The 27,614-nt window shown below is 44.5% G+C and overlaps 2 protein-coding genes across 7 annotated transcripts; both read right to left on the minus strand.

Moving 5' to 3' along the window:
* Positions 1 to 1,471: 1,471 nt before the first annotated feature.
* Positions 1,472 to 16,010, minus strand: rpz4 (rapunzel 4). Of its 6 annotated transcripts, XM_066721212.1 has the most exons (4): positions 10,456 to 10,733; positions 9,885 to 10,005; positions 6,726 to 6,785; positions 1,472 to 5,976 (listed from the first exon to the last, which is right to left on the minus strand). In XM_066721212.1, exon 4 carries the CDS (start codon positions 5,930 to 5,932, stop codon positions 4,757 to 4,759), a length of 1,176 nt encoding a protein of 391 aa, XP_066577309.1. In that variant the 5' UTR covers positions 5,933 to 5,976; positions 6,726 to 6,785; positions 9,885 to 10,005; positions 10,456 to 10,733; the 3' UTR covers positions 1,472 to 4,756. The 6 variants fall into 6 exon arrangements, with proteins under 6 accessions (XP_066577309.1, XP_066577308.1, XP_066577307.1 ...); XM_066721211.1 differs by lacking the exons at positions 9,885 to 10,005; positions 10,456 to 10,733 and adding an exon at positions 15,521 to 16,008; XM_066721210.1 differs by lacking the exon at positions 9,885 to 10,005.
* rpz5 (rapunzel 5) lies at positions 11,532 to 27,461 on the minus strand. Its single transcript, XM_066721209.1, has 2 exons — positions 27,437 to 27,461; positions 11,532 to 13,326 (listed from the first exon to the last, which is right to left on the minus strand). Exon 2 carries the CDS (start codon positions 13,236 to 13,238, stop codon positions 12,060 to 12,062), a length of 1,179 nt encoding a protein of 392 aa, XP_066577306.1. The 5' UTR covers positions 13,239 to 13,326; positions 27,437 to 27,461; the 3' UTR covers positions 11,532 to 12,059.
* Positions 27,462 to 27,614: the final 153 nt, after the last annotated feature.

Below are 27,614 nucleotides of genomic sequence, written 5' to 3' on the forward strand. Positions count from 1 at the left end.
TTACATTTCTATAAAAACTGAAAAAATGGGGGTGTTCTAAAACTTTTGACCGGTAGTGTATATTTACGTATGTATGTATGTATGTAGGCATGTATTAAAGCCCTAAACGGTGTCTTTACACATCCAGTTGCCCAAAAGTCTGTATATTGGATATATAGGGACACCCTGTATGGTCTTATGTAACGTGTTATCCAGGTCAGACAAGTAATTTGAAAATTGAATATTAGGTGTATTATTTGTAGTAGTAGTAGTAGAACTTCTCATGGTTGTAGTACTATATTCTACTTTATTTGACAGAGACCTTTGTCTAAGCTGAGCCCTTCTGAATGCAGATTGCTCTTTGAACACAAGCACATAAGATAAAGACAAACGGCTTATAGTAACACAAAACACACACTATATGTATACTGGCTAGGTCAGACATCAGGGATACACACAGATACACACAAGAGATGCGCACAGAGACGCACAAACAGCCACACTGCCACAACGCCGCACAGCGATAGACAGAGACACAGACACAGCCACAGCCACAGAGACACAAACACAAAGATACACAGCCCCATAGACAGACACACAGCCACAGAGACACAAAGCTACAGAGACACATAAACACAGAGCCAGTCCAACCACTGGCGCACTCACACACATGAAACAAAACAACACGGAGGGTAAACAGGGTAAACAGAAAAGGAAACCATTCTCCAAGAGGTTACCCTTATGTCTGTCAGTCCAGGGCCCGGCATTTGGCCTCTTCCTCTGCCGACACGCCCACTGTAGTCCTCCTTCTGTTATTACAGGGCATCTGAGCTGAGAGGCTTTGCAGGCATGGAGGAAAAACAATCCCGAGATCTTTATCTGGGAAAGACCGAGCTGTCCCTGTGCCCGCGATGCGTCTGTCTGGTGATGTAACACTTGTACTGGAAAATCGGAGCGGAAAGGAAAGGGTGACAGAGCGGAGGAGAGAAAGAGTGAGTTCTGAACTGGATGCTTTAACTGGGGGGGAGAGCTACAGAGTCCTGGACGTGGCTACGCAAATATTCAAATAATATAAAACTGCACAGGGTATTGTAGAAGTCAGAGGAAGTCTTAAGAGTTTGTTTTCCCAACGTCAGGCTCCTCCAGGGAACAAAGTAACTATTACATGTGAAAATCATTCAAGAAAGGGGAGAGATAAAATTAATGCCTCCCAACCCACCCCCCTCCTCAAATTAAAAGTCGTCTTTGGGGTTAAAACAGTCATACTCTATCAGTGCAGCACGGTCACTGCTGCTTCCATCTCACCCAGGAGAAAAAGCAGTCGTCCATCTTGGCTTTCGACAGCCCCCCTTTCAAATACACTGTTTCCTGCCTCCTCAGACATCGAACAAAAACTCAATTATCAGCCTCATCTCGATCTTTGGACAGATGCAAAGTGGGAATAGCTGAGTGTACAAGCAGTCGTTTCTGTTTGTCAAGAACACAACAAAAGCACTTTTCAATTTTTTATTGTACATTATAAAAACAAATCTCCATATTATGCAAGTCATAACATTTTTGCTCCCCAGCGATGTGGCTGAAGCTGACAATCTGGGAACATTTAAAAATAGACTGGATAGGATCCTTGGATCACTCAGTTATTAATGGACACCAAACGGGCACAATGGGTCGAATGGCCTCCTCTCGATTGGACACTTTCTTATGTTCTTATGTTCTTATTGTAGCAGTGGGGGAAAATTACCATACGTTGTCTTTGGCATTAAAGTATTGCTTATGTACAGAACCTTGCCTGGCCACCTCTTCCGACCTCTCCAACCTACTGGGGTCCTCCTGCAAACTGGCATAAGAGCAAAGCTAATCAGTATTTAACATGTCTTGGCAAAAGACAGCAGTCACTGTAAATAGATCATTAGATCCAGAGAGAGAGAGACTCCTGTCATTCATATGCTGCCCCAGCTTTAGATACAAACACAGAGCAACCTCTTTGTGTAGGGTTTTGTTTCTTCAGTTATTCATATGCTGCCGTTAGCAAGCGGCATTAAAGGGGCACTCGATCACTACAACAGATTGCGGTGTTGAAGGGGTTAAACGGCAGGCACGAGTAATGCAGACACAGGTGGTCAATGCTTGGGAGCATACATAAATAAAGCTGAATTTCCAGATTGTTTAATTGAACCATTATACTTTGTTTATTGTTAAAAAAAGAGGATACATTTTAGTATTTTTTATTAAGTTGTATTATTTTCAGTCTTATTGTTTTTAGTATTTTTTTAATGATATTATATACCCATCACCTCAGTCTGTGCCGGACGCTAGCCGGTACGTATCTGCACCCCATTACGAAAACCTGCACAGGGTGGATAATCAGAGGCTATTATACCTTCCTTAGCCCTAACTGGAGCGCAATATGAAATTCTTCTACCATGAAAGAGTTAATGACTGAACCAAGCCCTCCAAAGAAAAAACTAAATCTGCTTAAGGTCTAACTGGGATCAGGGCAAACCTATCGGACAATGGTATTGGATAACGAGACCTGGCAGTGAACTGGAGTTGGGTTCAGTGCTCTCCTAGGAGTTTTACGGGAGTTCTGTCAGTTTTACATAAATAGAATGAATGAAAGACAGACAAAACAAACCGCAAACCATACAATTAGCAGAGAATGGAGTGGTCCAAACATTGGAGTTGCATTCAGAGCCAACATCAAAGCTGCCCAGCCCTTACCACATTAAAGAGAGGGGGGGAGAGTCTTGGAGGTCGAGCTGGTATTGAAACGCATGCAGGGCATTCAGGAAATGTGGTGGGAGGGGGCACTGGGGTGTAAAGATGTCTCACAACAAGTAAGGAATTCTCAAAGTCTTCCGAAACATCTATTCCGCTTTCACAATTGCATTCCCAAATCCCCAGAAATACCGCACCGCTTCACTTCACGACAGGAATGTGTTCAGGACAGTCCGATAAGACACTCACATGCCCCCCCTCCCCCCCGTCCCAGAGTATAAACTGTGTTGAGCCAAGGCGGTTTCAAACACTGACAATTGCTTTTATTTGCTTGATCTTTTCCAAATAATTCAAATGAACCGCCTCGTAAAATCTGGTTCAGTGCAAAAAACAAATCACACAAAAAACGGACTTCCCAGCAAATAGATTCATCTCCGGTCTTACAGGATACAGGTTGGTGCCGACACGTGTGCAAGAACACATAACATACGAATACCAGGGCCTCTCTTTTTAATTCAGATTTACGGCAAAGAGGTGAAAGTGGGGGCAACAGCCGGCACCCGAGGAATGCTTAAAGCACTACACAGATCACACGGTCACCTAAAGGGAGTCCAAACTGTTTCCTGCTGGCTGCAGTTTTTTAACTGGACCCGGTAAGCCAGGGATGAGAAGGCTTTTGTACAAGTGCAATCCCAGAATTCCCCCTCGACCGCAAGAATATCCGTGAGGAAATAGGGCGATAGGGCGGGCAGTAAAAACTGATCAGGCGAAGTCGAGCTTGACGGTGCAATCTGTGAGGGAGATCTAATGCAAACATGAGAGTTATAGCCCTGTGTGGGTGGGGGTGCCGAGGTCGTTATGAAAAGCCCATAGCAGGCTGGCCCCGATGACTGGGAATAGAATTCGGGTGGAAGTGCTGTGGTCGTGGAAAGAAAAGCTTACAGAAATAGGAAGGGGAGGTATTCTATCCCACCAGGCTGGAACAATGCCCTAGTGTCTCTCGCAACAAGTGAAAATTGGATCCGATGCCTGCGGCTGAATCAGAGCGCTGACTCGCTGGAGAGCGAACACCCCCCCTGGCTCAGAACGAGTTTTGGGGGGTAGTTTTAAAGAGGCCAAAAGGGTTTCGATTTCAGCTCTGTACTTTTCAGTACTGTAGCCCCCGAGCTTCGTTTGCAGGGTGTGACCTCAAGAGAAAAGACTTACTCAAGCCTCACAAAGAAACAGGTGCCCCCCCCACCCCTCCCACCCTGCCTGCCTACCAACCTATTTGATACGGAATGAGTAATAAAGCAGAGCAAGAAAAAACAGTCCTGGACTTTCCAGTGAGGCATTTGCAGTTGTAGGGGGGAGGGAGGGGAAGACTTTTGCTGTGCCTATAGCAACAGAAACTCTTCAGCAGTACAAACGCTGCCATTGGCTGGTTAGTGGACGGAGGGAGTGGGGGGGAGGGGCTTGTCACAGCTGTACTTCTGTTGCGCAACGTTATAGACACACATCTGCCAAGTAGCAAAGCCAAGACTCACTAAAGTGATGTTTTTCCTAGTAAAATTCAGTACTGGCGCGGTGACAGATATATCTGATCCTGCGCAGGCAAGTCTGAACATGCCTGTTTCCCTCTACGCCGGCATTGGTGGAGAAAATATCAGTATTGTTGCTCAGTGGTCTCAATAGATACAGTCCCCCCGCTGTTACGCAATGTGCAATAATACAGGTCAGCTGTTCGAACTGTTTCTAATTAAGTTTCTTTTTTTTTACATTTTCTTATGTGCAACAAAAAACTTCTGCATGCTCAAAAGCAGTAAATGTGTTACTATAACCTGGGGAGTAGTGCTAGGAATAGATTTAGATCAGCTGGCGGTCTTATTGGGAGTCCACAGGGCTTGGAGGGAGACAAGCGATACCTAAACATACCTAAATCCATTTCTGTTCCCAACCCCAATCACCCAGAGAGAAGATTAACATTGCAATTAAAAGGCACTTGTGGATCTGGCTCAGCAGACATCCATGGTCGTCTGACTCAGCCCAATCTCTAATGGGGAGATGAGAGGGGGGAGAGTTATGCACCGTGAATGCAGACAAAGAGGTTCTTGCCGTTCTCCACGTAGTGCAGCTCGTCTGTGAAGCTACAGGAGAAGCCGAGGTCTTTTTGCGGTTTGATGGTGTGGACCACGCAGGCGGGGAGTGCACTGAAGAGCATCTCGGCCATCGACACCACGGAGGGCTTCTTCTGCTCCTCGATCAACTGTTGGATCTTTTCCTTGTCGAGGGGCTCCGGGCTGGCGCTGTAGGAGACCACCAAGTTGATCTTGGCGTCCTCCTCAGGCAACTGGAAGCGGCTTTTCCCAGTCAGGCAGTGGAATTCCTTGGACTTGATCTTGTTCAGCAGCCAAGAAGGGGTCTTGAAGACACGTACGGACCAGCAGACCCAGTCATACTTCTTCTTGAGGAAATCCAACACTCGGTCGGCCAGCTGCTGGTTGGTCTCGGCCCCCCCATCCCTCAACATCCTCCGGGTGTCAATCTTGGCCTGCTCGGGGAAGCTGTTGATGCAGTCCTCCACGACGGCGTTCATCCTGGCCTGCACTGCCTTCATGTTCTCCGCCCAGTTCTTCAGCAGCGCTTCCTCGTCGTCCCCCTTCAGGGCGGCATATCCCATCAGGGCGATGAGGCCCACGCAGAGGAGCTGCTTCAGACGGGCACAGAACTCCTCCACGGGCCGTCGGCTCTTCTCCTCGTAGTTGAGGGTGATCTCCAGGATGGACTCACCGGAGAAGTTGTCCCCGGTGATGGCGGCGTAAAGAGTGTGGAGGTTCTTTTCCCCCCCGGTTTTGCTGAAGTGCTCCAGGAAGAGCTTCTTCTTGACTTCTTTGAACTTGGGCTTGGCGTTGAGGATGTCCATGTACTTGCGGAACTGGTTGGTCATGTTCTCCTCCACCGAGAAGTACTCGGCGTCCACCTTGCTCTTCTTGATCTCGGCGTTGATGCGGTTCACCTCCTCGGAGATGGCCTCCAACCGGTCCCGGACCTTCTGGAACTGCTCCCTCATGAACTCCGCCTCCTTGCTCTCCACGTTGTCCAGGGCCAGCTTAACGATGGGTGCGGCGATCTGGAAGATGGGGAAGAGGTCCCCGGCCATGCTGGCCACCACCTCGGCGCCCTGCTCGAAAACCTCCATCACCGTTTCCACCATGTCCTTCTTCTCCGCCACGAGTTTCTGGAGTTGGTTCGTCATGTTTCCCGATCTGAGCGTTCAATCGGCGGAAACTGCTTCTGTATCTGTAAAAAAGGCCAAAAGACATGTTTGGAAGTTTTCACGCTGACATTTGCAACAAAACAACTGCAGCTCAGCAGCACGCCTGAGAAGACATCACATCAACATGATGAATTTGCAGGAAAAATATGTCAGGATGATATATGGACTCATGTCCCAATAACTCGATTTCATGCCTCTGTGAAAGGGCTTTTTCTAGCTATGCTCCAAGGCTGTGGAAGTCTCTTCCAGGTGTATCAAATAACTCTAATCCCTACTGTATAAAACAACAACACTTGCTTTCCCCTGATTTTATACAATTAGATCTGGAGGCTTACGGTGCTGTTGTTGGTTACACTTACACAGTGCTCACTGTCTTTAGTTGTTTATCGCAAAGCCCTCTTTCTGTCAAGCTATGGCATTTTGATAATCTCTAGTTTCTATGCATTTTACGTCAGCTGGGCCTAGCTGTCGTGATTATAGAGCGCTATGCTGGGTTTTACACATAAACACAGTTATCCTTCACGATTATGAAACCAGTCCCACATGCACCCCTGGGTATTCCACCAGCTCAATCTCTCCCAGACTCCTGTCACCAAAACCATCACCCCCTTTCTGAAAGGCCCTTTATTTGACTTTGAAGGTGTGACAATGCAGAGTTTAGGCCTCTCACCAGCACATCTTTGCAGTAAACGCCCTTCTGAAATACATTATACATTAAGATGGCTTTAAAACCAAGCAGGATGTACACTAGGCCCCAGATGGGTCTACTCACGTCTCTGACTTGAATTGCCTTAAGACTTCAAATGCTTCTTCAGTCCAGGCCGCTCTCCCACTGAGAGAGAGAGAGAGAGACAAGAGTGAAGTTAGCAAATGGGCGAGCCAGCAAACGCCAGCAATCTCCCTGCTGCCGATCCAGGTTTGCGTGTGGCAGGAACGCCCTGAGCGATACTGTATGAGGAACTAGGCAACTATGCATTGAATGTTGACCACAGACTATAAAGCTGCCAGTCTGAGGACTCCCACCAGCCCATCACGCCGATTGACAGTGTGTCTGGGTCAGGAGAGGTTATTTCTATGAATTGTATATGTTTCCATTAGATTCTTTAGGGTGGGGACATAAGACATGTAAAAAAAGCTTAAGAGTTCAAGCAGAGAGTGTGTATGAGACATAGCAGCTGCTTGTTATTGACGAGCCTTTCTAACCCTGTCTCAGGGTCGTCAGCTTTGTTACAGTGCCTGTGCTGTTACTGTATCCCAGACCTTGACTTTAATTCTGCGTGACAGGGCCAGATAGACAGTTAATCGGTTAATATTTTATCCCAAGGGCATTTATAATGCTGTAATATTGTGATACCCTTTATTTTAGACAAACCGTGACTGTAGCTCTCCTCGGGGCTTTGCGTGGGGACTTGGAGGCGTCAGAGCTCCTTATTTAACACAGCGCACGTCCCAGCGATTCTTCACAGGGATCTAACTCGGTAACCACGGCAACAGCAGCAGACAGAACCGTCACGTCAGCTCTCCGCTCCCCGTGCGCCAGCCAGGATGTCACGAATCAACGGCTTCTCGTTCAGCACCTTTTTTTTTTATGCAACATAATTCTGCTGATCTGGGGCTGCATCACTCAGTGCCCGGGAGGAGTACGTTTACAGTCCTGCCGCAACGCACCCTGGGAGCTGCAGTCTGATGGCTATTATTACTGGCATCCTGCTCTCTAAATCCTTTTTTCAACGCAGTGCTGCCTAATACAAGCGCTTGAGATTCACAGTGCCTCTGATTTCTGTGTAACTTTAACTTCGTCATGGTAATGGCAATAATAAAAACAGCCACTAATTCAATTACAGGGAGAAAACACACGAGCCAGGATTGAGAGTCGAGTTGGCCCCCCCTCTTAGGGGGGGGCCCAATGTCAACACCCACTCCCACTAACATCGCGGACCAAACACCGTCAGCAACACCCCCCCACTATTGCTATTGATTGCCCCTCTAATAGTACAACTGGCCCCAGCCATGCCCCCCCAGCTGAAAGGGTCTAGAACCGCCACTGCACACTAGGCCGAACGGATAACATGGTTAATATTGCCTGCCGATCCCACTGCTGGTCCCGGTCGACACAAGGCAGACATCTACAGTTTGTAAAAGGAATCAAAGCATTTCACACCTTTAGGAAGATACGGCTGAAGAGACTGGGCTGCAGACAACGTTGCAAGACCAGTCAGGTCTGGCCCTCAAGAACCACAGGCCTCCCTGGAGCGCATCTTCCAATTAAATGCACTTTTAACGCTTTAGCAATAGAGGAATTTTAAGAGAATTGCAAAAACGTGCAAGACTGGGGGATTCAAGTGCTGCCACCACCAACGCATAATCCGAATGATCCTCAAATACCTCAGAAATAACAACACAGAGACGGGAGCTCTTAGTGGGAACTAAATCCAGCACAGAAGTGTACCAGGTTGCCTTCACCATGATGGATGCTGTAACTCACACTAAAACAAAGCTCTGCCCGGCTTTGGCACTTTCCTTTAGTGCCGGATGTGGAGCGCAGCGTCTTAACCTTCTTTCTCTCTGGCCTAGCGGGCTGCAGATCGATGCTCGCACGCTGGAGTAACATTAATAAGAGGGTGCATGCATTAGAAGCACGCGTCTTCATTCAATCAGGGAGCGCACGAGCTCTCCCGACGCCACGGAAATTAAACACGGCCATTCAGAGCAGCACTCTAGCCTGCAGCAGCGAGGATCGCTCCCCCGGGCGTCTGCACGAGAGCTCTGGACTTCGTCTGCTAAAAAAAGAAGGCAATAAACCGGGAAAGCCTGCAAGATGCATTGCCAGGTCTCAGATGGTAGTGACCTGCTGTTCGGCGGCCATTACCGATCGGTCTATGAAAAAAACATGTTGGTGACTAGTCTGACCTGCCTGTCCCTCGTCAGCCTTTGAGCTGTTTTACACCTTTATGTAAAGTTTACTTGACTCCTAGACTGCCTGTGGGTCTGTGAAAACAGCCAGTAGTGCACCTAAATGTAAAGGGCAACTCACTCCTGTTTACAGGCCCCGTTTGCAAATGCCTGTCCCAGACTCGGGGGGTGAGAAAGGAGGGCTGCATTAGCATCCAAACTGAGCGCTGCCCATTTGTGGCCGATGTGGTGTACACCGTGAGGGGCAACGCACAGCTCTAACACAGGAAGATCGGTAGTGTTTGCTCTTTGGAAACATTTTAACGCGGCAATAAAAATAGACTATCGTGGGCACAGAGCCAGCAGGACCCAGGCTGCACCACAGCTGCCTCTCAGAGAGACGTCTGTGTCTATCTACCTCTGAAAGTTCTCAGCGAATCAATATTACATTAAGCCAGTGTGTTAGTTTGCCCTCCCCCTTTTAGTTATCCGCCCTTCATGCCAAATTACTCATTAAACAAGGATCACATCACACAGACGGATACACAGGAACTGTTTTTTTATAGGCATTACACATCCTTTCAATAAATACCGTATTCATTTACCTTCCTTATCGGAGTTCGGCCCTCATTAAAAACTGTGCAATCTAGTGAAGTTAATGAGTTAACGAGGGCCATGTCAATTCACTTCCACCTTTCATTTGACACCATATTATGTGTTTACGTATTTGTATTATATACACATTTTCTTTGTCGATTTCTGTCGATAAAAACGTGTACTTTTGACTTGGATGGTGCTGTAATTCAGACTGATGACCTATGACGCGGCAATGACGTAGCTGGACTTCTGGGCAATTGTCACAGCGACTAAAATAATAGTCTGCCAACGGGGAGGCCACCCTATCAGATAAAACGAATGTCGAAATGGGTGGCTACCTCTGAATAATGATACAAAATGACAAGGCTGCTATTTCACCTCGCAACAAAGGAGTGCGATAACATGGTTTCACTAGGACTGTGTTTGGATTATATATACATACACGGATTCTCTCTGGGGAGACCTTTCCAAAACTCAGGTCTTAAGCAACTTTTCCCTTTTCGTTTTTCTGAACTGGTGTTCAGGTGGTTCTGGCTCTGGCCTGGCCTGTCCTGTCAGAGGTGCTAAAATAAGAAATAGGACATTATATAGCATTAGATCCCATACGGCTCAGCATTGGACTCTGTATGGGTTGTCACTTCATAACGCAGGCCTTGACGTGCAGGAAGTTACCAACACCCTTTTTCCTCCCCCTCTCCCTCTCTCTCTCTCTCTCTCTCTCTCTCTCTCTCTCTCTCTCTCTTAATAACGACCTCGGTTTTAAACATAATCGATTACTGAACTGGCCTTCTCCCGCGACAATGAATCCCTGAACTCGACCATAATAACAGACCTCGCCATCCTGCTGCAAAGCCACCCCCCACGACAGAAAATGCAGCGCACACCCTTTATTCGCATTTCATATGACATCGCTTCCTAAACCCCCTCCGACAAAGAGACCACACTCTGCACCTACACGGTCACAGGTGGTCTCGCCACACGACAAAACTGTAACACACAGGAAACAAACTTACCTTGAATAAATGTGTCCAACTGGGCAGTCGCAGACAATGCGGAAGAGGCTGTGTCCCCTGACTGAGTCTCGGCGGTGTCGGGTTTCAGAGGCGGCACAGCGGCGCACCTCCTACCCGGGACTAGCAGAGGCGATGCCCTTTAAAGCCATTTTGCTCGTCCATATACATAGCTGGCAGTGTGGAAGGGGCGACAGACTTGATTCTCTATCTGCGCTTGCCTGCTGAGCTAACACAAGTCTGCATCCCAGTAATTCAGAGCTCACCCTTATGAAACATGCACATTGAAGTTCCCCCCAAGTGTATTACATGTCAGTGCGACTGTTATCTGTGCTTTAGCCTACGTTTGGTATTTTTTGGTTTGCGCAATAGTGTGCTAAACGTCTGGGTGTGAAATGAAAGATGGCAGAAGCATGGCGGACAGTAACGTACACGATGTCGTTTATGTATTTTAGGCCAAGACGGCCACTCCTTAGGTCTATTTTAGAGAATCTGCCTTTAATTGATGACAAAAAATGTAATAATATGATAGAGACACGAAAGCCATTGCCCTGGTGGGGATAGAGAGTTTTTTTTTTTTTTTTTTTACTTTCTGTTGGCTGGAAAATGGTGGTAAGCAATCTCTTCCCATTTTGGAAAAGCTGTGCATCTCAAAGAACCAACTCTTTACTATACCACAGTATCTTCCTGCACAATACCTTTTTGACGTGTAATAAATATATATAAGGATGTTTTTTTTTTGTAAACTATTGATGTAAGAAATATATGAAATGTCTACATAACCCCATTGAACTTTGCAGACAGACAGAAGTATTCAAATCTCTCAAATTGTAATCCTACAATAATGTAAGACCAAAAAAAACAAATGGAAAAAATATTTATCAGAAAAACAAGTCCGTGCCCAAAAAGCTCCCATGTAATCTCCCGATAAAAACAAAATGGCGCCCAGACTCAATGTAGTAGAAAGGCTGCACTCAAATCCTGTTGGCATTTTTTTAAGGTTTCAGTTCAGATATTAAATAAGTAATTATACTTAATGCAGTGAATATTTTCTTAAATGAAATAAATAACATTGGAAATGCATTCAAAAGATTCATTTTATTGGTTTGTCCTTGAGGATTGACATACACTGAAAATGATAGACTAACCTAACAGGATATATACTTGTGTATATTGCAAACAGTTTTCTTTTCATATAAACAAACTAAAGGCCCACCCACCACAGGTAGATATTTTCCAAGATGAAACAGCCTACGCCCAACTTTTTTCTGCATTATTATTTCCACAACACATTTGTGTATTTCTGCCCTTCCCACCATGATCACAGTTTGACAGTTTGCTGATCCTTAAACAAAGACATTTCTCACTGAGATGAACCCTTATGGCAGAAAGGCAGAGCATGTGCAAAGCAGGAGACTAACATGAATACATACAGGCATTGAGATATACAATCAATGTCTATTGGGCCTTGGGCCTGGGCTATCTTGGCCTGGGCTAACTGGGCCTGGGCTAACTTGGAGCTTAGAAGTACCGCAAGATACTTGGAGGCGTGCAGAGTTGCGCATGATTGGAAGCTGGATTTGTAGATCTAGAATGCTGGGAAGCGATTATTCGGGATGAACACACAGATAGCACTTTTTATGCTTCACATAGTAGTAACACTCAGGCTGAAAGTTGTTGTACTCCTCAACGTCCTTGTAGCGGCTGATGGCGTGCACGACGCAGTTCGGAAAGTTGTTGTAGATGGACTGGGCCAAGTCCTGCATGTTGTTGGTGATCTTCTGGCTCTCAACAAGTTCCTGAATCTGGCTCTTGTTGATGGGCTGGGGGCCGATGCTGTAGGACACCACCACATTGATGTTGTTTTTGGTCAAGATGTCAAAGAAGTTGCCCCCGCCGCTGCCCTGGAATTTCTTTCCAGCTAGCCAGTTCCAGAACCATTTTCCAGTGTTATTGTAAACCCGCACCGACCAGCAAACCCAATCGTACTTCTTCTGCAAGAACTCCAGGACCGGCTGCACGAACTCCGGGGCGATTTTTGCCGGCGTCTCCCGCATCTGGTTCTCCACGTCCAGCTTGGCCTGTGTGGCAAAGTTCTCCGTGCAGTCGTCCACAGCCGCCTTCATGCGCCTCTCCACGTCCTCCATGCGCAGGCACCACTTCTTCATCAGCGACTCCCCCACCGCCCCCTCCTTCAGGGCAGCGTGGCCCATGACGGCCACCAGCCCCACGATGAACAGCTTCTTCAGCACGGCGCAGAACTCCTCCACGGCCCTCCGGCTCTTCTCCTCCGTGACCAAGATGGTCTCCAGCACTGACTCCCCGCTCAGGCTCTCCCCGGTCACCGAGTTGTACAGAGCGTCCAGGTTCATGTCCCCGTCCGTTGCCTGGAAGTGCTTCATGAATTTGTCCTTCCTAGTTTCCTTAAACTTAGGCTTGGCGTTGACAAACTCCAGGTACTTCTCATACTGGCTAATCATCTGCACCTCGTAGTCGAAGTTCATCTTGTTCATGGAGGTCTTCTTTTGCTCTCTCTGGATGGTGTCCAGCTCATCTTGAATGCCCTCCAGTCTCTGGCTGACTTTCTCGATCTGCTCGGTCAGGTACTTGGCCTCATTGCTGTCTGGGTTGCTCAGTATTTCTTTAGAAGCTACAAAGATTGCCTCTAGCAGGGGGTGTAGTTGACCTACAGTGGCCGCCAGGACTTCACAGCCCTTCCCTATCATCTCGACTCCCAGTTCGATCTTGTCCTTGTTTTCCAACACCCATTCTTCAACGCGCTCCATGTTCTGCTGTGGCTACAGAAGCTAAAAGGGTGTCTTCTTGTCTTCGGAGAGATGCAGGGGTGGGGGGTGTAGGGGTGCCGTACAGATGCTGTGAAGAGAAGTGAGAGATGAATCTAAGATCAACCAGTTTGTTTGAGTGGGTGTGTAAATGCGTTCTCAGGCAAATGGCATGCTGTTGAATTAAGTCTTTAATGGTTCCGTCTAATGCGTTCCAACTGTCATGGGGCTCTGAAATGTATTTGCATCGAAGGTCAAAACATATACAAGTTCTAATGTACAGTGTGTGCGTGTGTGTGCGTGTGTGTGCGTGTGTATGCCTCATTTCCTGTTTCCCTTACATGATTCAAACCCTAGTTGGAATTCCTTCCATTCCCATCTTGTCCTTCAGAGCCCGAATATAGCTTCCCCAGAGACTGAAGTTTTTTTGTGTGTTTTTTTTAGCATTTTTTAAATGAAGAATGTTACAAACTTTAAAGATACAGTGACTAATTAAACACTGGGGAGAAGAAAAGGGGAACGGATTCTCTAACACGGATCCACCAGACATGCAATAGTCATCCAGTGTGGCCATCAAGATGTGAAAAGTAGTATGTGAAATGACACCGCCTTGCTGTGAAAACGCCACATGGTACAGGTATTCAACTGGGAACGATTCTGCTTGCTCACTGCAGCGTGGAAAGCCTTCACGCTCCGGCACGGCAGCCACGCCTACAGATTAATGATAGGACTGCAGTCGAGACCTTTGATGGGATTGAGTCATGCTAAACAATGCGCTTGTTGAAAAGATTGCCGAAAGAGAAGGTCTCGTTTGATTACGTCGTCCCAAAGAAAAAGAAAAAAAGGTTCTGTGGAGTAGACATGGGTGACTTGTATGTGCTACGTGGAAGATGAAAGTGGGGATTTGTGTGTGTGTGTGTGTGTATTTGATGTTCACAGCACAATCCACCAGCCAAACCAAACACAGATGTGAACAAGACGCGCAATAGTGAACAAGAATGGATATTTACTTTTATAGGCAAATCTGGTCCATCGAATTCACTGGAGGGAAGGGCTCATGTGACTACGGCATATCCCAGACCCTGAGCACTGCAGTGATGGCACGCCCTGAATAGTAACTGTTTAACCTTCCCTGCAGTACCATTTATATAAAAAAAACAGTCAAAAGCCCAAAGTGAAATCTCTCACACGTCTGCTGTTCGGTGTCGTTTGCATTCAAAGTGGGTTTTTTTCCACTGTGACAGCTTCATTGAGGCACAACAGCTGAACAGTAGATTTTCATATTCAAAACCAGCCGAGACTGGCAATTCCAGTACTGTCCAAATGCATTCCTTATTCTACTTGTTTTCAAGACTCCTGGTGGAAATAATTGGGAACTAGGCAGACTAGAAACATTATAATTCAGAAATTACCCCTGCAGAACAAGGCTGTGGTCCCAACATGCACAATCTTAATTAGAAATGCCATCCTTCTAATTAAAGACACCAGAGAATGTCACTTAAGCAATCTAAAACCTTCTTTAGGAAGATAAATTATAATCCAAAATGACCCACTGATTTCAAATCCAACACAAAAGAACAAACACTTACATTGCAGCACCCCAACAAGCAAAATGCCTTTCTTTTTTTGTGGTTTTGTTAATGCTTCAACACCACACACATTATAGCTGCGCAACAACTGACTACATCAAGAAAGCCAGCTTGACAAAAACCACACAACTGCCTCCACCTTATCATATTAAAAATAGCCTGACTTAACCAAACACAATTTCTTCATCCAGTAATTTAGACAAGATATGTCCAACAGAACCCCAGGCAAAGAGCAAAAACTCGGGGGAGAGGGAAAAACCAAAGCATCCAAGAGATTTTATAACTACTCCTGCCACTCTCCTTTGTCTCAATGAAAAAAAAGACCATGAAAAGGAACAGCCATTATGCACACATCCCTAACTTCAATTCTGTTTAACCAGATCCACAGAAACAGCCAGCAAAGCAAATAGTCAATGTTTGTTTAACAACAACATCCTTGTAGCCCATAATGTATGTTTTCAATGCACAACCCTCATAAAAAAAGCATTAAGGTACATTTAAAAAATAAACTGTTTGTGTTTTTACCCCCCACCCCCCCCCCCTCGTTTTAATCCAGGTCACATTTGAAAGCAGTTTTTCATCTCCCAGATGATTATTTTCCCTGACACAAAAGCCAAACTGATCTCAAGATGTTTCAATTGAGGACAATCACACAATGAACAAGAAAGAAAATTCAGAATAAAGAGAAAAACTCACCCTCTAGTCCAACAAGGTGTACTCAGACTGTGCTCAAGTTCCCAGCAAAGATCATCTGTGCCTCTACAGCAGCTTTTCCTAAAACCTGAGTATATATAGGCTCCTCGCAGGGCACTCCCCTTGGATCTCCTCCACAGCCACTTTGCATTCACAGAACCCATCCTTGGGAGCAATTGGCTGGGATTTTCACAGATAACATCCTGTCAACATTGCTCCATAGGAAATGAACACTGACAGAATTACAGAAAAAGAGGAAATATTGAGGGACATCAACTGTCCCCCCAAAAAAACAGTAAGGGCTGGTAGAACCGGCCACTTTAATGACAATTTAATGTCAGTAATTTAACGAGAGGAGAAAACTCTGCCCTTCTGCTGCTGTATGCGTGTTTTTCTCGTTTATTTTTGTCCAAAACTGTTCTGCAGAGGACAGGTCGATCACCTGGCAGGGCTGCATTTTCCTCCACCTTCACGGAAGTGATTTTCAGATTTAAAAAGTTAAAAAGCAGCAATTTGACAGCCACCATGAATGTCTGAAGTAAAAAAAAAATATGATGATGACAGTGTATGCGTGCAAAACACAAGTGAAAAGTTTGTGGTTTTCCAGTTTCCCTTTCTTTTTTTTCTTTTTTTCTAGTTAAACATAGATTTGAGAATTGTTGACGGGAAGTTTCAAAAAGTCCAACAAGTTCTGCCCCCGATTCAGACTGCACTGAAAGTTTTCTTGCAAGAGAAAGTGTTTCCGTCACAGTGTCAGGCGTGATCCTGAATTATGCCTTTGTTAAGCCCCCGCCGCTTATAGCTGGGTGACCAATTCCATGCGTTTATAATTGTCAGAGGGAACAACAAAGATGTGTTTATACTGTTGCATGTGCTTTGTGTGATCTTCCCACTTTTTTTGCATAGGAACCGGTTGATAATCATCCCAGCAGGACCGGCTTCTAAAACTGGCTTCTCCAAACAAATTGGGAGGGAGAGAGCTGTGCAGAAGCGTACCAGCCTCCCCCAAACCACCCCACTCCCCACATCGTCCAATGCCCCAGAGCTGCAGTTTCGAATCCTGTTTCTGAACAAACCAACTTCTGCATTTTTTTTTAAAATGTTACAACTGAACAATAAAGGACAAAGCTGAATCCCTCATTTGCATAACATATTTTTGAAAACATTTGCACACTTCAGCAACTTTACTACTTTTGATGACGGGGTCTGTGAGGTCACTGAGGACACGGCCTGCAAGATATCCGGAAGGCACAGGTACAGCACAGTGTAGACATGGATACAGGGCCGAATACAGCGGTGGATTGCTGTGGTTCACTCTATCGCTCGACTCGGTCCATCTTTGCAACATCGACTGGAAACAGTGCCCAAGCGACTCTGAGAACATCTCATTGTAGTCGAGTGACACAATGTGTTTCTAAACTACGCCAATCAGCAAAACACGCTGTGTCAAATGCGGGGAGTGAATACTTTCAGCTGTAAGTGTACATATAAACCCACCACACATCAACAGACTGTTTTGCGATACGTTAGATTAAATGCATGTTCCAGGTATGGTCCATTTAGTCTTTGATTTACCTGAAATATACCTTTCAAAGTTATGGTACTGATTATACAGTAGCAGAAATAGACAAAGTGGTAGTATGACACACACAACATATATATATACCACTCCCTTTGTGTAAGTTAAATATAATATGGGGATTTTTACAAAATACAAAAATAAAGCTCCCATGCAAGTGATTGTCACTTTCCCCACGACTGAAGCCCTCGCTGCTGTAGGGCTGGGCCACTGATTTCGGTTTATAATTTTCAGAGTGACAAACTGATTGATGAGTCTGTGCTGTTGAACTTGGGCTTTTCCCAGTGTGGCTTATAGAAGGTGCCATCCCAGTAAGAATGGCTCCTAAATCTGGATTCTCTGGAGAAACGTGCCTTCGGGAATTGAACCAGGGTCGCTCCTCCCTCTGCAGCTTGGCAATGGGAGCTGGAGTTTCCGATCCTGCTTCTCAGAAGACCACTCTTCTGCTTGAACTCAACGAGCTCGGTTCAAGGACCTCGATTCCTCTGGGAATACCCTCCCTTCACTAACACGGGCTACTCCGAGCCTGCGAACACAGCACTGAAATGACGGAAACCCTCCTTTGCGTAATTAAGATCGTTTTGTCATCTTTTTCTGGCTGATAACTTCTATATGAGGTTAGTTTGATCACATTATTACTTTGATGACAGTCTCCATTAAGTAATCAAGGACTTGTCCTGAATGCAATCCGGGAAAAACAAGTCTTTTCCAACAGTGAGTCTGAAAGCCCCTCATTGCCCCAAGTTTGAAAGCCCCACATTGCAGAACACAAGCAATCTGGCACAGACGGGGGTGAGCAGGTATGTCGCTCGAGTCAGTAATTGAGAGAGCATGAGGAACCAATTCCTGAAGGCCCTTTGGCCTTGTAGGGTTAGCACTCCCTGAAGTGAACAATGAACTTTCCTGGGTGACTTGATCAATAACTATCATGTGTACCCAGTCTTTAGATACTGGCGAAGTCAGGTGACTTGTGTCTCACAGGTCACCTGACTTCACTAGCATTTAAAGACTGCTGTGGCCATCTGGACTGGAGAGCTGCAGGTGCTGGGATGGGGACCACTTCCTTATGCATACTTTAAGTAGGGCTACGGGACAAAACCAGTTAAAAAAAAGACATCCTCACATGTCATCAGTACATAAGAAAGTTTACAAACGAGAGGAGGCCCATTGTGCTCGTTTGGTGTCCATTAATAACTGAGTGATCCAAGGATCCTATCCAGTCTATTTTTGAATGTTCCCACATTTTCAGCTTCTACCACATCGCTGGGGAGTTTGTTCAGATTGTGACGCCTCTCTGTGTGAAGAAGTGTCTCCTGTTTTCTGTCTTGAATGTCGACTTGTTTGGGTTAAATCCTGGGTCACAGGTCCACCTCATCTTTCAGAGCCTGTTTTGGCCAGACGTGTATCACTAGCGTTACATCAGTTGCCTGTTCTCTCCTCTCACTCCTTAACCCTTCGATCCCCCACCTCTCCTGTTCCAAGTCGCTCAACCCCCGCCCCAGCAACGACCCTGGTCCCTACCCTAGTCGCTGACCCGGCTCCGTTATCTTAACAAGAGGTCCCATGGCCATTAAAAAATTGATAACAGTCTTGCTGACTTCAGAAGCATCTGGACAAGTTATCTTTCCTTCTTCCAGAGAGTGAAGATAAAGGTAGCTATTCCTGGCTGTAATCTGTCTCTTTATAACCTCACATCAATACTGTAGAAACAGGGACTCTCACAATATTAATGCTACAACATTGATTACTTAGCTTTTATTACAGGCAAAGTACTTTGCTTACGCCAGTGTTACCACATAACTGAAAGGTGCACTTAAATGGTTTAAGTTTGATTTAAATGATTTAGATCAAATGACACTGAAAGCGAGTACGCGCCAAGGTCCAGATCCCTTAACCTAATTCTAAAGAATTACAGTGTACGCAGTGTATGGGAATTAGACATCGTTACTAAATATTATGGGACACAATTAATGTAACTGAATGTAGTGGGAGAGGGCTAGGTGTGTTTTTTCTCTTGATAGACATTTTCGAAGTCTGTGATGATAGTGCCACAGTTCCATCATTTATAAATGACAGTCAACAGCCTTACAGCATATAGTCCTTACAAGTATACAACTTTTCACACAAAGAAAACAAACAGGGGGATGTTTTTGCAGTCTTTTGTTTTTATTCAGGGAATACCATTTAGTTCAGAGATTTAACATTTGCGATAGCCCCCATGAAGCGTTAATTTAGTCGTAGTCTTAGTCAGGTCGGCTAATATGTCTAGGAGATATAGTCACAGTTTAGTCATGCACTTTTTTTAAGTCTCTAAAAATGGACTAAAATCTTTGTTAATTTTAGTCAACTAAAAATACATTAGTTTTAATCATGCTATTTAATTTAGTCTGATCTAAAACCTGCATAACTAATTCAGTTTTAGTCTTTGGAATAGTAATTTTAAATTTACCTTTTAACTTTAGAATTAAGACAGTTCTAATTTGTTAGCATTTAAATCCATACAATAATTGTGTGGCAACTTATTACTTACCAAAACAATTTAAGCATCAAACAAAACAGATAAGGAATCTTACTCTAAGAATATATAAGAATAATGGATTAAATTACATTCAAAATAATTAGTTTACCTCCAAAGTCTTCACATGTGTGTCTAAGAAATAAATAAATGCAAAACCTTACCAATGTAATTTGATTCATTTCACTTTCCGGAGGTGCTTCAAATTTGTTGTATTTTTTCCAGTCATATTTTAGCCACATTTGGTTTAGTTTCCAGCAGTTAATGTGTTACAAGACATTTTCTTTGTTTTCTCATAGTATTTGCCTTTTGCCAGGCACTGTGTGTGTGTGTGTGTGTGTGTGTGTGTGTGTGTGTGTATAAATATCTTCGTTCAGACAGTGTGTGTGTAAACCTCATTTCCACTCCATAGAAATCAGGCAAAGGAGATTGTGATTGTTGTTGTTTATTATGAATATGATTATGATGATTAAGGTTCAGTCTTGAACTTCCTGTGGATATGTATTTCCTATAGAGAAAACAGCCTTGTGCTGATAACTAGGCTTAGTAGGCCATTAATTTAGATAGAGAGAAATCTATTCCTAATGTCCCTACCAACCTTTAAAGGTGTATTGAGCATTGGTGTCTGTTTCTCAATCAAATCACAGACATCTGATGATTCATCTTGCAGAATATTGATTATGTTATGCCAGTTATTAATAACATTATTTCTGTGCAATTTCATACATTTACAATACATATTTTAAACGTTGAACACATCATTTCAATTATATGTTGAATAACTACATTTAATATTTCTAGATACATTTCACATTCCTAGAGTTTTAAAGCTGACTCTGTTTCTCTGTTACTCTTTGGACCTGGTTAAGGCTGACACAACCTCCCTCAAACAGTATAGATTCTTTCTCTCATTTCAAATATAGCTCTCTTCTCTCTAAGGCTCTGCACTGTGTTGTTACCCTGCATCCTGTTGTTTAACTTGCTGTATTAGTATCCTTGACCAAGAGGTTATTCATTCATTAAATCTGTGTAATGAGTTATTTAAATGTCTCTTGTTAATTAGTTAGAATTTGCTTAGTAAGCTTGTTTGCACCAATCAAGAAGGAAATAACTGTCTTCTCTGTCTTGTACACGACCCAGAAAATACCAAATGTAACTTAGAAATGTGGAAACTGTCTTAAGAAACTTCTCCTGTCAGACTCCCTTGTAGCTGCTGGAATAAAGAATCAACCTTCTACCACACACGAGTCTCTTGCTATTTTCTGCAACTCTTCATATATATTTTCATATACTGTATATTGTTCCTGTTAGTTTTTCACCTGTTTTGATGTATTCAAATGTCACTTCTTACAGTATCCATTCAATATTTTAAAAGTAAAATACATACATGCTTGGGTCACACACAAACATTTTTTCATATTATAAGCCATGATTTCTCTAACTTAACCTGAAGCGTTTTAAAAACAAAACAATAAAAACAAATTAGGGATTCCAATTAAATGACGTTGTATTGCATAACAAGTAAAAAGCAATTGAATTGAGTTGAATCTAGATATTTTCTACAGAACCTCAGAAAAAAAAAAAACAGACTAAAAGATTAAAACAAACCTAGCCTGCATGATTACCACGCATGATGACCAGTCACCAGAAAAATTACCAGGCCAACAAACGCCTGCCCGAATCTCTGACTGCTGTCCGGCTGAACGTGTTTGGGATAGTCCATGTTTCATTAACAATGACAATCCTTGTTCTTACTTGTAAATGACTGCACGGTTTCTTAAGCATAAGTCATCAATCCTTCAAAGCCTAATTTTCAGGTATTATATAGATAAAGGCACTAACTGACAAAGTCACCCTCATTTACTTCATATCTGATAGGATACAGGAAAGAAAATAAAAGTGCATCTAGAATCAAGACAAAATAAGATTCTTACCTCTAGTTCAGTATAGGCTGCAGTGAGACTTTCAGCATAAAGGTGACATCTGCAGACCACTGTCCTTCAATACATCTGTCTCTCTCTCTCTCCCCCATCTCTCCGAATGTATCCACATCCACTTCCAAAAAATCATCCACACACAAACGTGACAAGTGCCAAATCGCAGATCGAATCTTGGAAAGAGTTTACAAAACAAAAAAACTGAAGTCTGTGGGAAAGATAATTACACCGTTCCCGTCGTGTGACATAGCCGATGGCATGGTTTGTTTTTTGATTTTAGTCGTCCTTGCCAATCATTCTACTCTTCGCTGTTCATTGTGGAATTGCAAATTGTTCAATGCGCTTGGTCCATGCCTCTGCCCAACGTGGGAGGGATATAGACAGCATTCACGCGGCACGTACACACAGACCAGATTCTCTGCCAAATTTTACTCCTTCTCACCCTGCGTCTCTCCCACAAATCCCCCCAACGCTCACACATACCTGCCGAGCTACAGGAGTTGCTGTTGTGTGACACGGCGTGGAAACACGTGCCACATCAATCCCCCCTTTCCTCAGCTTTGACATGTACAATCCATTTTTAAAAATGATCATTTCAATTCTGTCCTCATGTATATATTTTAGCCTCTTTCTGTCAATGAGTCTTGATTCACGTTGAAAATATCAGGGGACGTATTATCTAACTAGTTACACATTGATGTCTTTTTACCAACGTCTTCTACAGCTGGTTTTACTTTTTTAAGGCAAACACTACATGCATGTATACAAAATGGGATGGTAATGGTTTAATGGAGTCCATTGCATGTAAAGTTTGAGTCATTATGATCCCGTTTAATGGGATTCAAATGGGCTGAAGTCGGGGGTTGTAGCACCTGCACGCCATAGGAAACATAACGGTTGCCAGTCCAAAGTCTCCTCACCCATTGAATCAACCCAATATTATGGGAGTGTTGGATATATATATATATATATATATATATATATATATATATATATATACCTGCATCTGGGAATCATTAATGACTAACCTGATAAGAATTCATTATGTTTCTTCAACGTACTGAAGGTGATGGCTTTTGTCTTGGCCTACTGTTAGGTGAGAGGAGAAAAAGTCTTGCGAGAGTTTGGTTGGACTTCCCTGCACACCAGCAGACGCAGGGTGCCGTTAGGCGAAAAGTGAACCGACTTGCTCACAAGAGAAGGGTTTGCGTTTCCACATACGGCCACACGATGTCACTTTCTCCCCACCGTCAGAAGCCGAGCAACCACCCCGATCCATCCTGTCCCCTCTGACCACATACATTAGACTCAAGCTAAGGGTCTCACATTAGGAGACCCTAAGAATACTCAAATCGGTAGAAAAATAAAAGGTGGGCGGAGACTCTCTAAAACAGACATTTTCCTTCCGATATGAAATATACTCGGAGCACTCATTTGGGTTTAACAGTCTCTGGTCTTTCTTTAGTTAAGAACCATAAGAATACTTTTCTGGGAAATGCGAAGGAGCCTCTTAAGAGTGTGAAGCTTAGGCCCTCCGTCTGGCATGATAAGGAGGCTGGCTGAGAAGATTAGAAGCACAAAAAGGGGAAGACCGACCTCGCCAAGTCACAGCTGCCGAGGGGAACGTATAAAACGACTACCAAGTGACTCATCTGGGAAAAGCGCTCTGGGTGTGCAGAATGGGACTTACACCCTTGGGGGGGGGTTGCTGTCAAGTCAAGGCTATGCCATTAGACGCATGTGGTCGGTAACTCCCGGAAAGGATTTGCATAAATGTCTGAACATGGCATGGGCTACCGTGAGGTGGAGGAAACAGTAGCAGCAACACAGCTAGGCAATGAGAAGAGACTTGGACAGCACATTACCTTTACAATTAAGCAATTATGCAAATAAATCATCATTATCTTCATTACAAAAGCTGCTGATCCAGATTGAAAAATGGTCCCCAAAAGCAAAAATTGAAGGTTGTGTCCAACACAGACAATATCCACTGCATCACAATCACCCACTATCACAAAAACTGTGCCACACATTCAAAAGCACCAACAGCTGCAAAACAATAACTGCTCTATGCACTTGTTCCACTCCAGACATTCCTGTGTGCCTGATCCAGTCACTGCCTCCTTTCACAGTGGGGAATGAGTCCCACAGCGTAGATCGTTTTTTTGCAACTGCGAGCCCTCAGGAACGCTGCAGATGGTTCTGCTTCCCGCCGTGGCTGGGAGAAAGCACAGCAGCGGGTTGGAGTGTCCTTGGGTGCTTCCGGTGGTTGGGCTCGAGGGGCGGGGCGGCGCCTCGGCAGAACCTGCGTCAGTCCTCCAGGCCGTATTTAAGATCTGCCATTTCCGTTCTCCTTACGGTAGTGCCATAAATCAACTGGTCTGCTTCGGAAAAGATGGATCTTTGTTGGGTTCCTCCTGGTCGATTCAAGAGAAGACTATCGAGTCTGGAGGCGAAACGATGGGAGAAGCCAATGCATCGTATATAAAAGGAAAGAACATTTTTTTTGGGTATCAAATAATGCCTGGCTCTGAACAAAAAGGAGGAAAAGTTATGACTAAACTTGTTTCTCCAGATCTCTGTTCATCTCATGGGAAAACGAGTGTGGGCTGAGCAATGTGAGCCGATCCGTTAGGAGGGAGAGAGCGTGAGAAAGTACCTGATTGTGGGAATTGGCTGCAGGCTGGTGAACTGAGTGTTATCTGTTGTGACACCTCTAAATCTTTGGCTTTGGTTGATTATACCCGATACTGGGAGTGCCATAAACTGGAATTAAATGTAAGATGTATGTTACTCTTGGATAAGTTGCAACAGCTCCCAGAATCCTCCCTACATCTTCCCACGAGACGCAGGCATCACGTGCGCACACAGCAGACAAACCGAGGTCGGCCTGCTAAACGGCACACACCGCGAGAACTCGATTTACCCACACTGGTGCGGTCTTTGATGCTGTGCTTGGCAACCATAGGGTTCCCACCCCATGCAGATGACATCAATCTAGGCCCTATGCTTACCAGCTGCCTGCCATGCCTTTTCTCTGCATTGTATCAGACCTGTATCCTATCACTTTATTGTATCATAGCCCCTTTTGCAACCAATATTGACTATCTGTATGCATGTGCGATCTCCATGCAGTGCCACTATATATATATATATATATATATATATATATATATGACCGCACAAAATGGCCGCCCGGAGTGGCAAAACATCCCCCAGAATCACAGGATTCCCCCGATCGACGTGGCTCCTGCATAAAGGCAAGGATTCAGCCTGCCTTGTTTGTTGGGGGAGTTGAAGTAGCAGGCACTGGCTGGAGAGCGAGACAGTGAAAGTGCGAAAGAAAGCGACCCAACAATCTGTGGAAGGGTTTTGTCTTTCACCGACATTGTAAACATTAAATTCACTCCTTTTCACCATATTTCTCATCTTTGTGTGCCTGTTGGTCCCTCCCACTACAGTGTGTGTGTGTGTGTATGTGTGTGTGTGTGTGCGCATTTGTGTAAAAAGACCCTACCCCATTATATACATACATAGGGACAACAAAGCTACAGACCAGCAGAGGGCGAAAACAACTATCACTGACTGGGATGACCGCCAACTCATTCGAATGTCACTCAACAACTGTAGCATCACCTCAAGTGACCTACAAAAAGAATGGCAAACGGCAGCTGGGGTGAAGTGCACGGCGAGGACGGTTCAAAACATGCTCCTAGGGGCAGGGCTGAAGCCGTGCAGAGCTAGAAAAAAGCCCTTAATCAATGAGAAGCAAAGAAGAGCCAGGCTGACGTTTGCAATAGACCACAAGGATTGGACTGTAGAGGAGTGGAGTAAAGTCATCTTCTCTGATGAGCCCAATTTTCAGCTTTGCCCAACACCTGGTCGTCTAATGGTTAGACACAGACCTGGAGAGGCCTACAAGCCACAGTGTTTTGCACCCACTGTGAAATTTGGTGGAGGATCGGTGATGATCCATGGGTGCGTCAGCAAGGCTAAAATCGGGCAGATTTGTCTTTGTGAAGGATGCATGAATCAAGCCATGTACAAGGTTGTCCTGGAAGACAACTTGCTTCCTTCTGCTCTGACAATGTTCCCCAACACTGAGGATTGTTTTTTCCAGCAGGGCAATAGTCCATGACATACAACCAGGTCAATCAAGGTGTGGATGGAGGACCACCAGATCAAGACCCTGTCATGGCCAGCCCAATCTCCAGACCTGAATCCCAATGAAAACCTCTGCAATGTGATCAAGAGGAAGATGGATGGTCACAAGCCATCATACAAAGCCGAGCTGCTTGAATTATTGCCCCAGGAGTGGCATAAAGTCACCCAACATCAATGTGAGAGACTGGTGGAGAGCATGACAAGACGCATGAAAGCTGTGGTTATTCCAACAAATATTGATTTCAAGTTAAAACATTATTATTGTGTTGTTTAAAAATGAATATGAACTTTGCATTATTCGAGACAACACTGCATCTTTTTTGTAATTTTGACCAGTTGTCATTTTCTGCAAATAAATGCTCTAAATGACAATATTTTGGGGGGGAATTTGGGAGAAATGTTGTCAGTAGTTTAAAGAAAAAACTAAAATGTTCATTTTACCGAACCACATACCTATAAATAGTAAAACCAGAGAAACTGATAATTTTGCAGTGGTCTCTTAATTTTTTCCAGAGCTGTATATATTATATACACAGGCCTCGGCCTTCAGTGCAGGATGAACTCTGAGTGGAGATGGCGGCTTCTCATCGTGGCCTCTTCACTCACTGATGGAGCCCAACTGAACTATGAAAATGTCACCACAACTGGGCGGAGAATGCAGGAGCAGACTGGGGTTATTCATGGTTCACCACAAAACTGCACAGCGGTGCCAATGGGAGCCGCATCCATCTCTCCCTGAGCAAGCACTTTTCCATCTCACCCCTTTTCCATCATGGTCCCGAGGTGTCATAAGAGCAGAGGAGCCCTGCGTGACACATCTCACAGGACAGGTGTTTCCGAGTCATTTTTGGTGGTCAAAAAAATAACAAAAAGGATATTTGGAGTACATTTTCTTGTGTTAACAGCAGATTTAGCAACTCACTTTCTCACATACATTTCTATTTAAGACTGTGTAAGGAATCTTCAAAGCCAAGCTGCAAACACAGCATAAGGATATTATGAATGCAGAGTGCTTTGGCAAAGGAAATAGGTTTAATAAATATTGACATAGGCTAACTGTTTGCTGTATGATTAGTTTGTAAGCCCAGGCAATATAATGTATTGTGGCATGTCATATAAGCTATATCTCACTAATCTTACCCCTGACCAGATAAAGCACTTACAATAATTTGAATCCCAATGTCACTCACTTGACCAGCGTCTAATGTTAACGCGGGTAAGTTAGTGAACATGTACAATTCACAAAGATAATCTCTCTAGCAAAAACATAATAATTTTCATCAGCTGTGTGCATCTGGGAACCAAAGAAAATGTCGACAATATCCTGCACCGTATCCATGCCTCGCAGAAGGGAGCTGGAGACTAGATGGATTCTGTTAATTAACACTGCGGCCCTGATCATCTTACTTCACAAGGGCCGGGAGAGACAGTGGTTTAATGATCCCCATTGATCTGTTTGCTCACCGAAAAGACTGACCCGTCAGCACAATGCAACACTTCCACAGGAGTAGACCTGGCAGAATCACTCACAATATCGCGCAATATAATTTGTCTTCCCCGTGGGATCAATCGTCACAGCTGGTGATCTGAAGTAAGGGATAAGGATTTGGATTTGGACCAAAAACACATTGACTTGAAACCAATCCACCTTCAAACCATTTGAAGCAACAGGAAAACAAAACAGGAATATGTCATCAGATAAAGAAAATTTATCTCAAACTCACCAATCGAATGGTCCCAAACGTCAGTCTTTCTAGATCTTGGCCACCCTTTAATTAACAGTATTATTTTGTAACTGTTCACACAGGGGTATAGAGAAGAAATACTGTACTGGTATAATCTAGCCTTAGTTGACTGGCTCTGGTGGGTCACATGAGCTTCACGTTTCCATGTGTCATGGCC

Source organism: Amia ocellicauda, chromosome 14 (assembly GCF_036373705.1).
Source record: "Amia ocellicauda isolate fAmiCal2 chromosome 14, fAmiCal2.hap1, whole genome shotgun sequence".
Taxonomy (NCBI): Eukaryota; Metazoa; Chordata; class Actinopteri; order Amiiformes; family Amiidae; genus Amia; species Amia ocellicauda.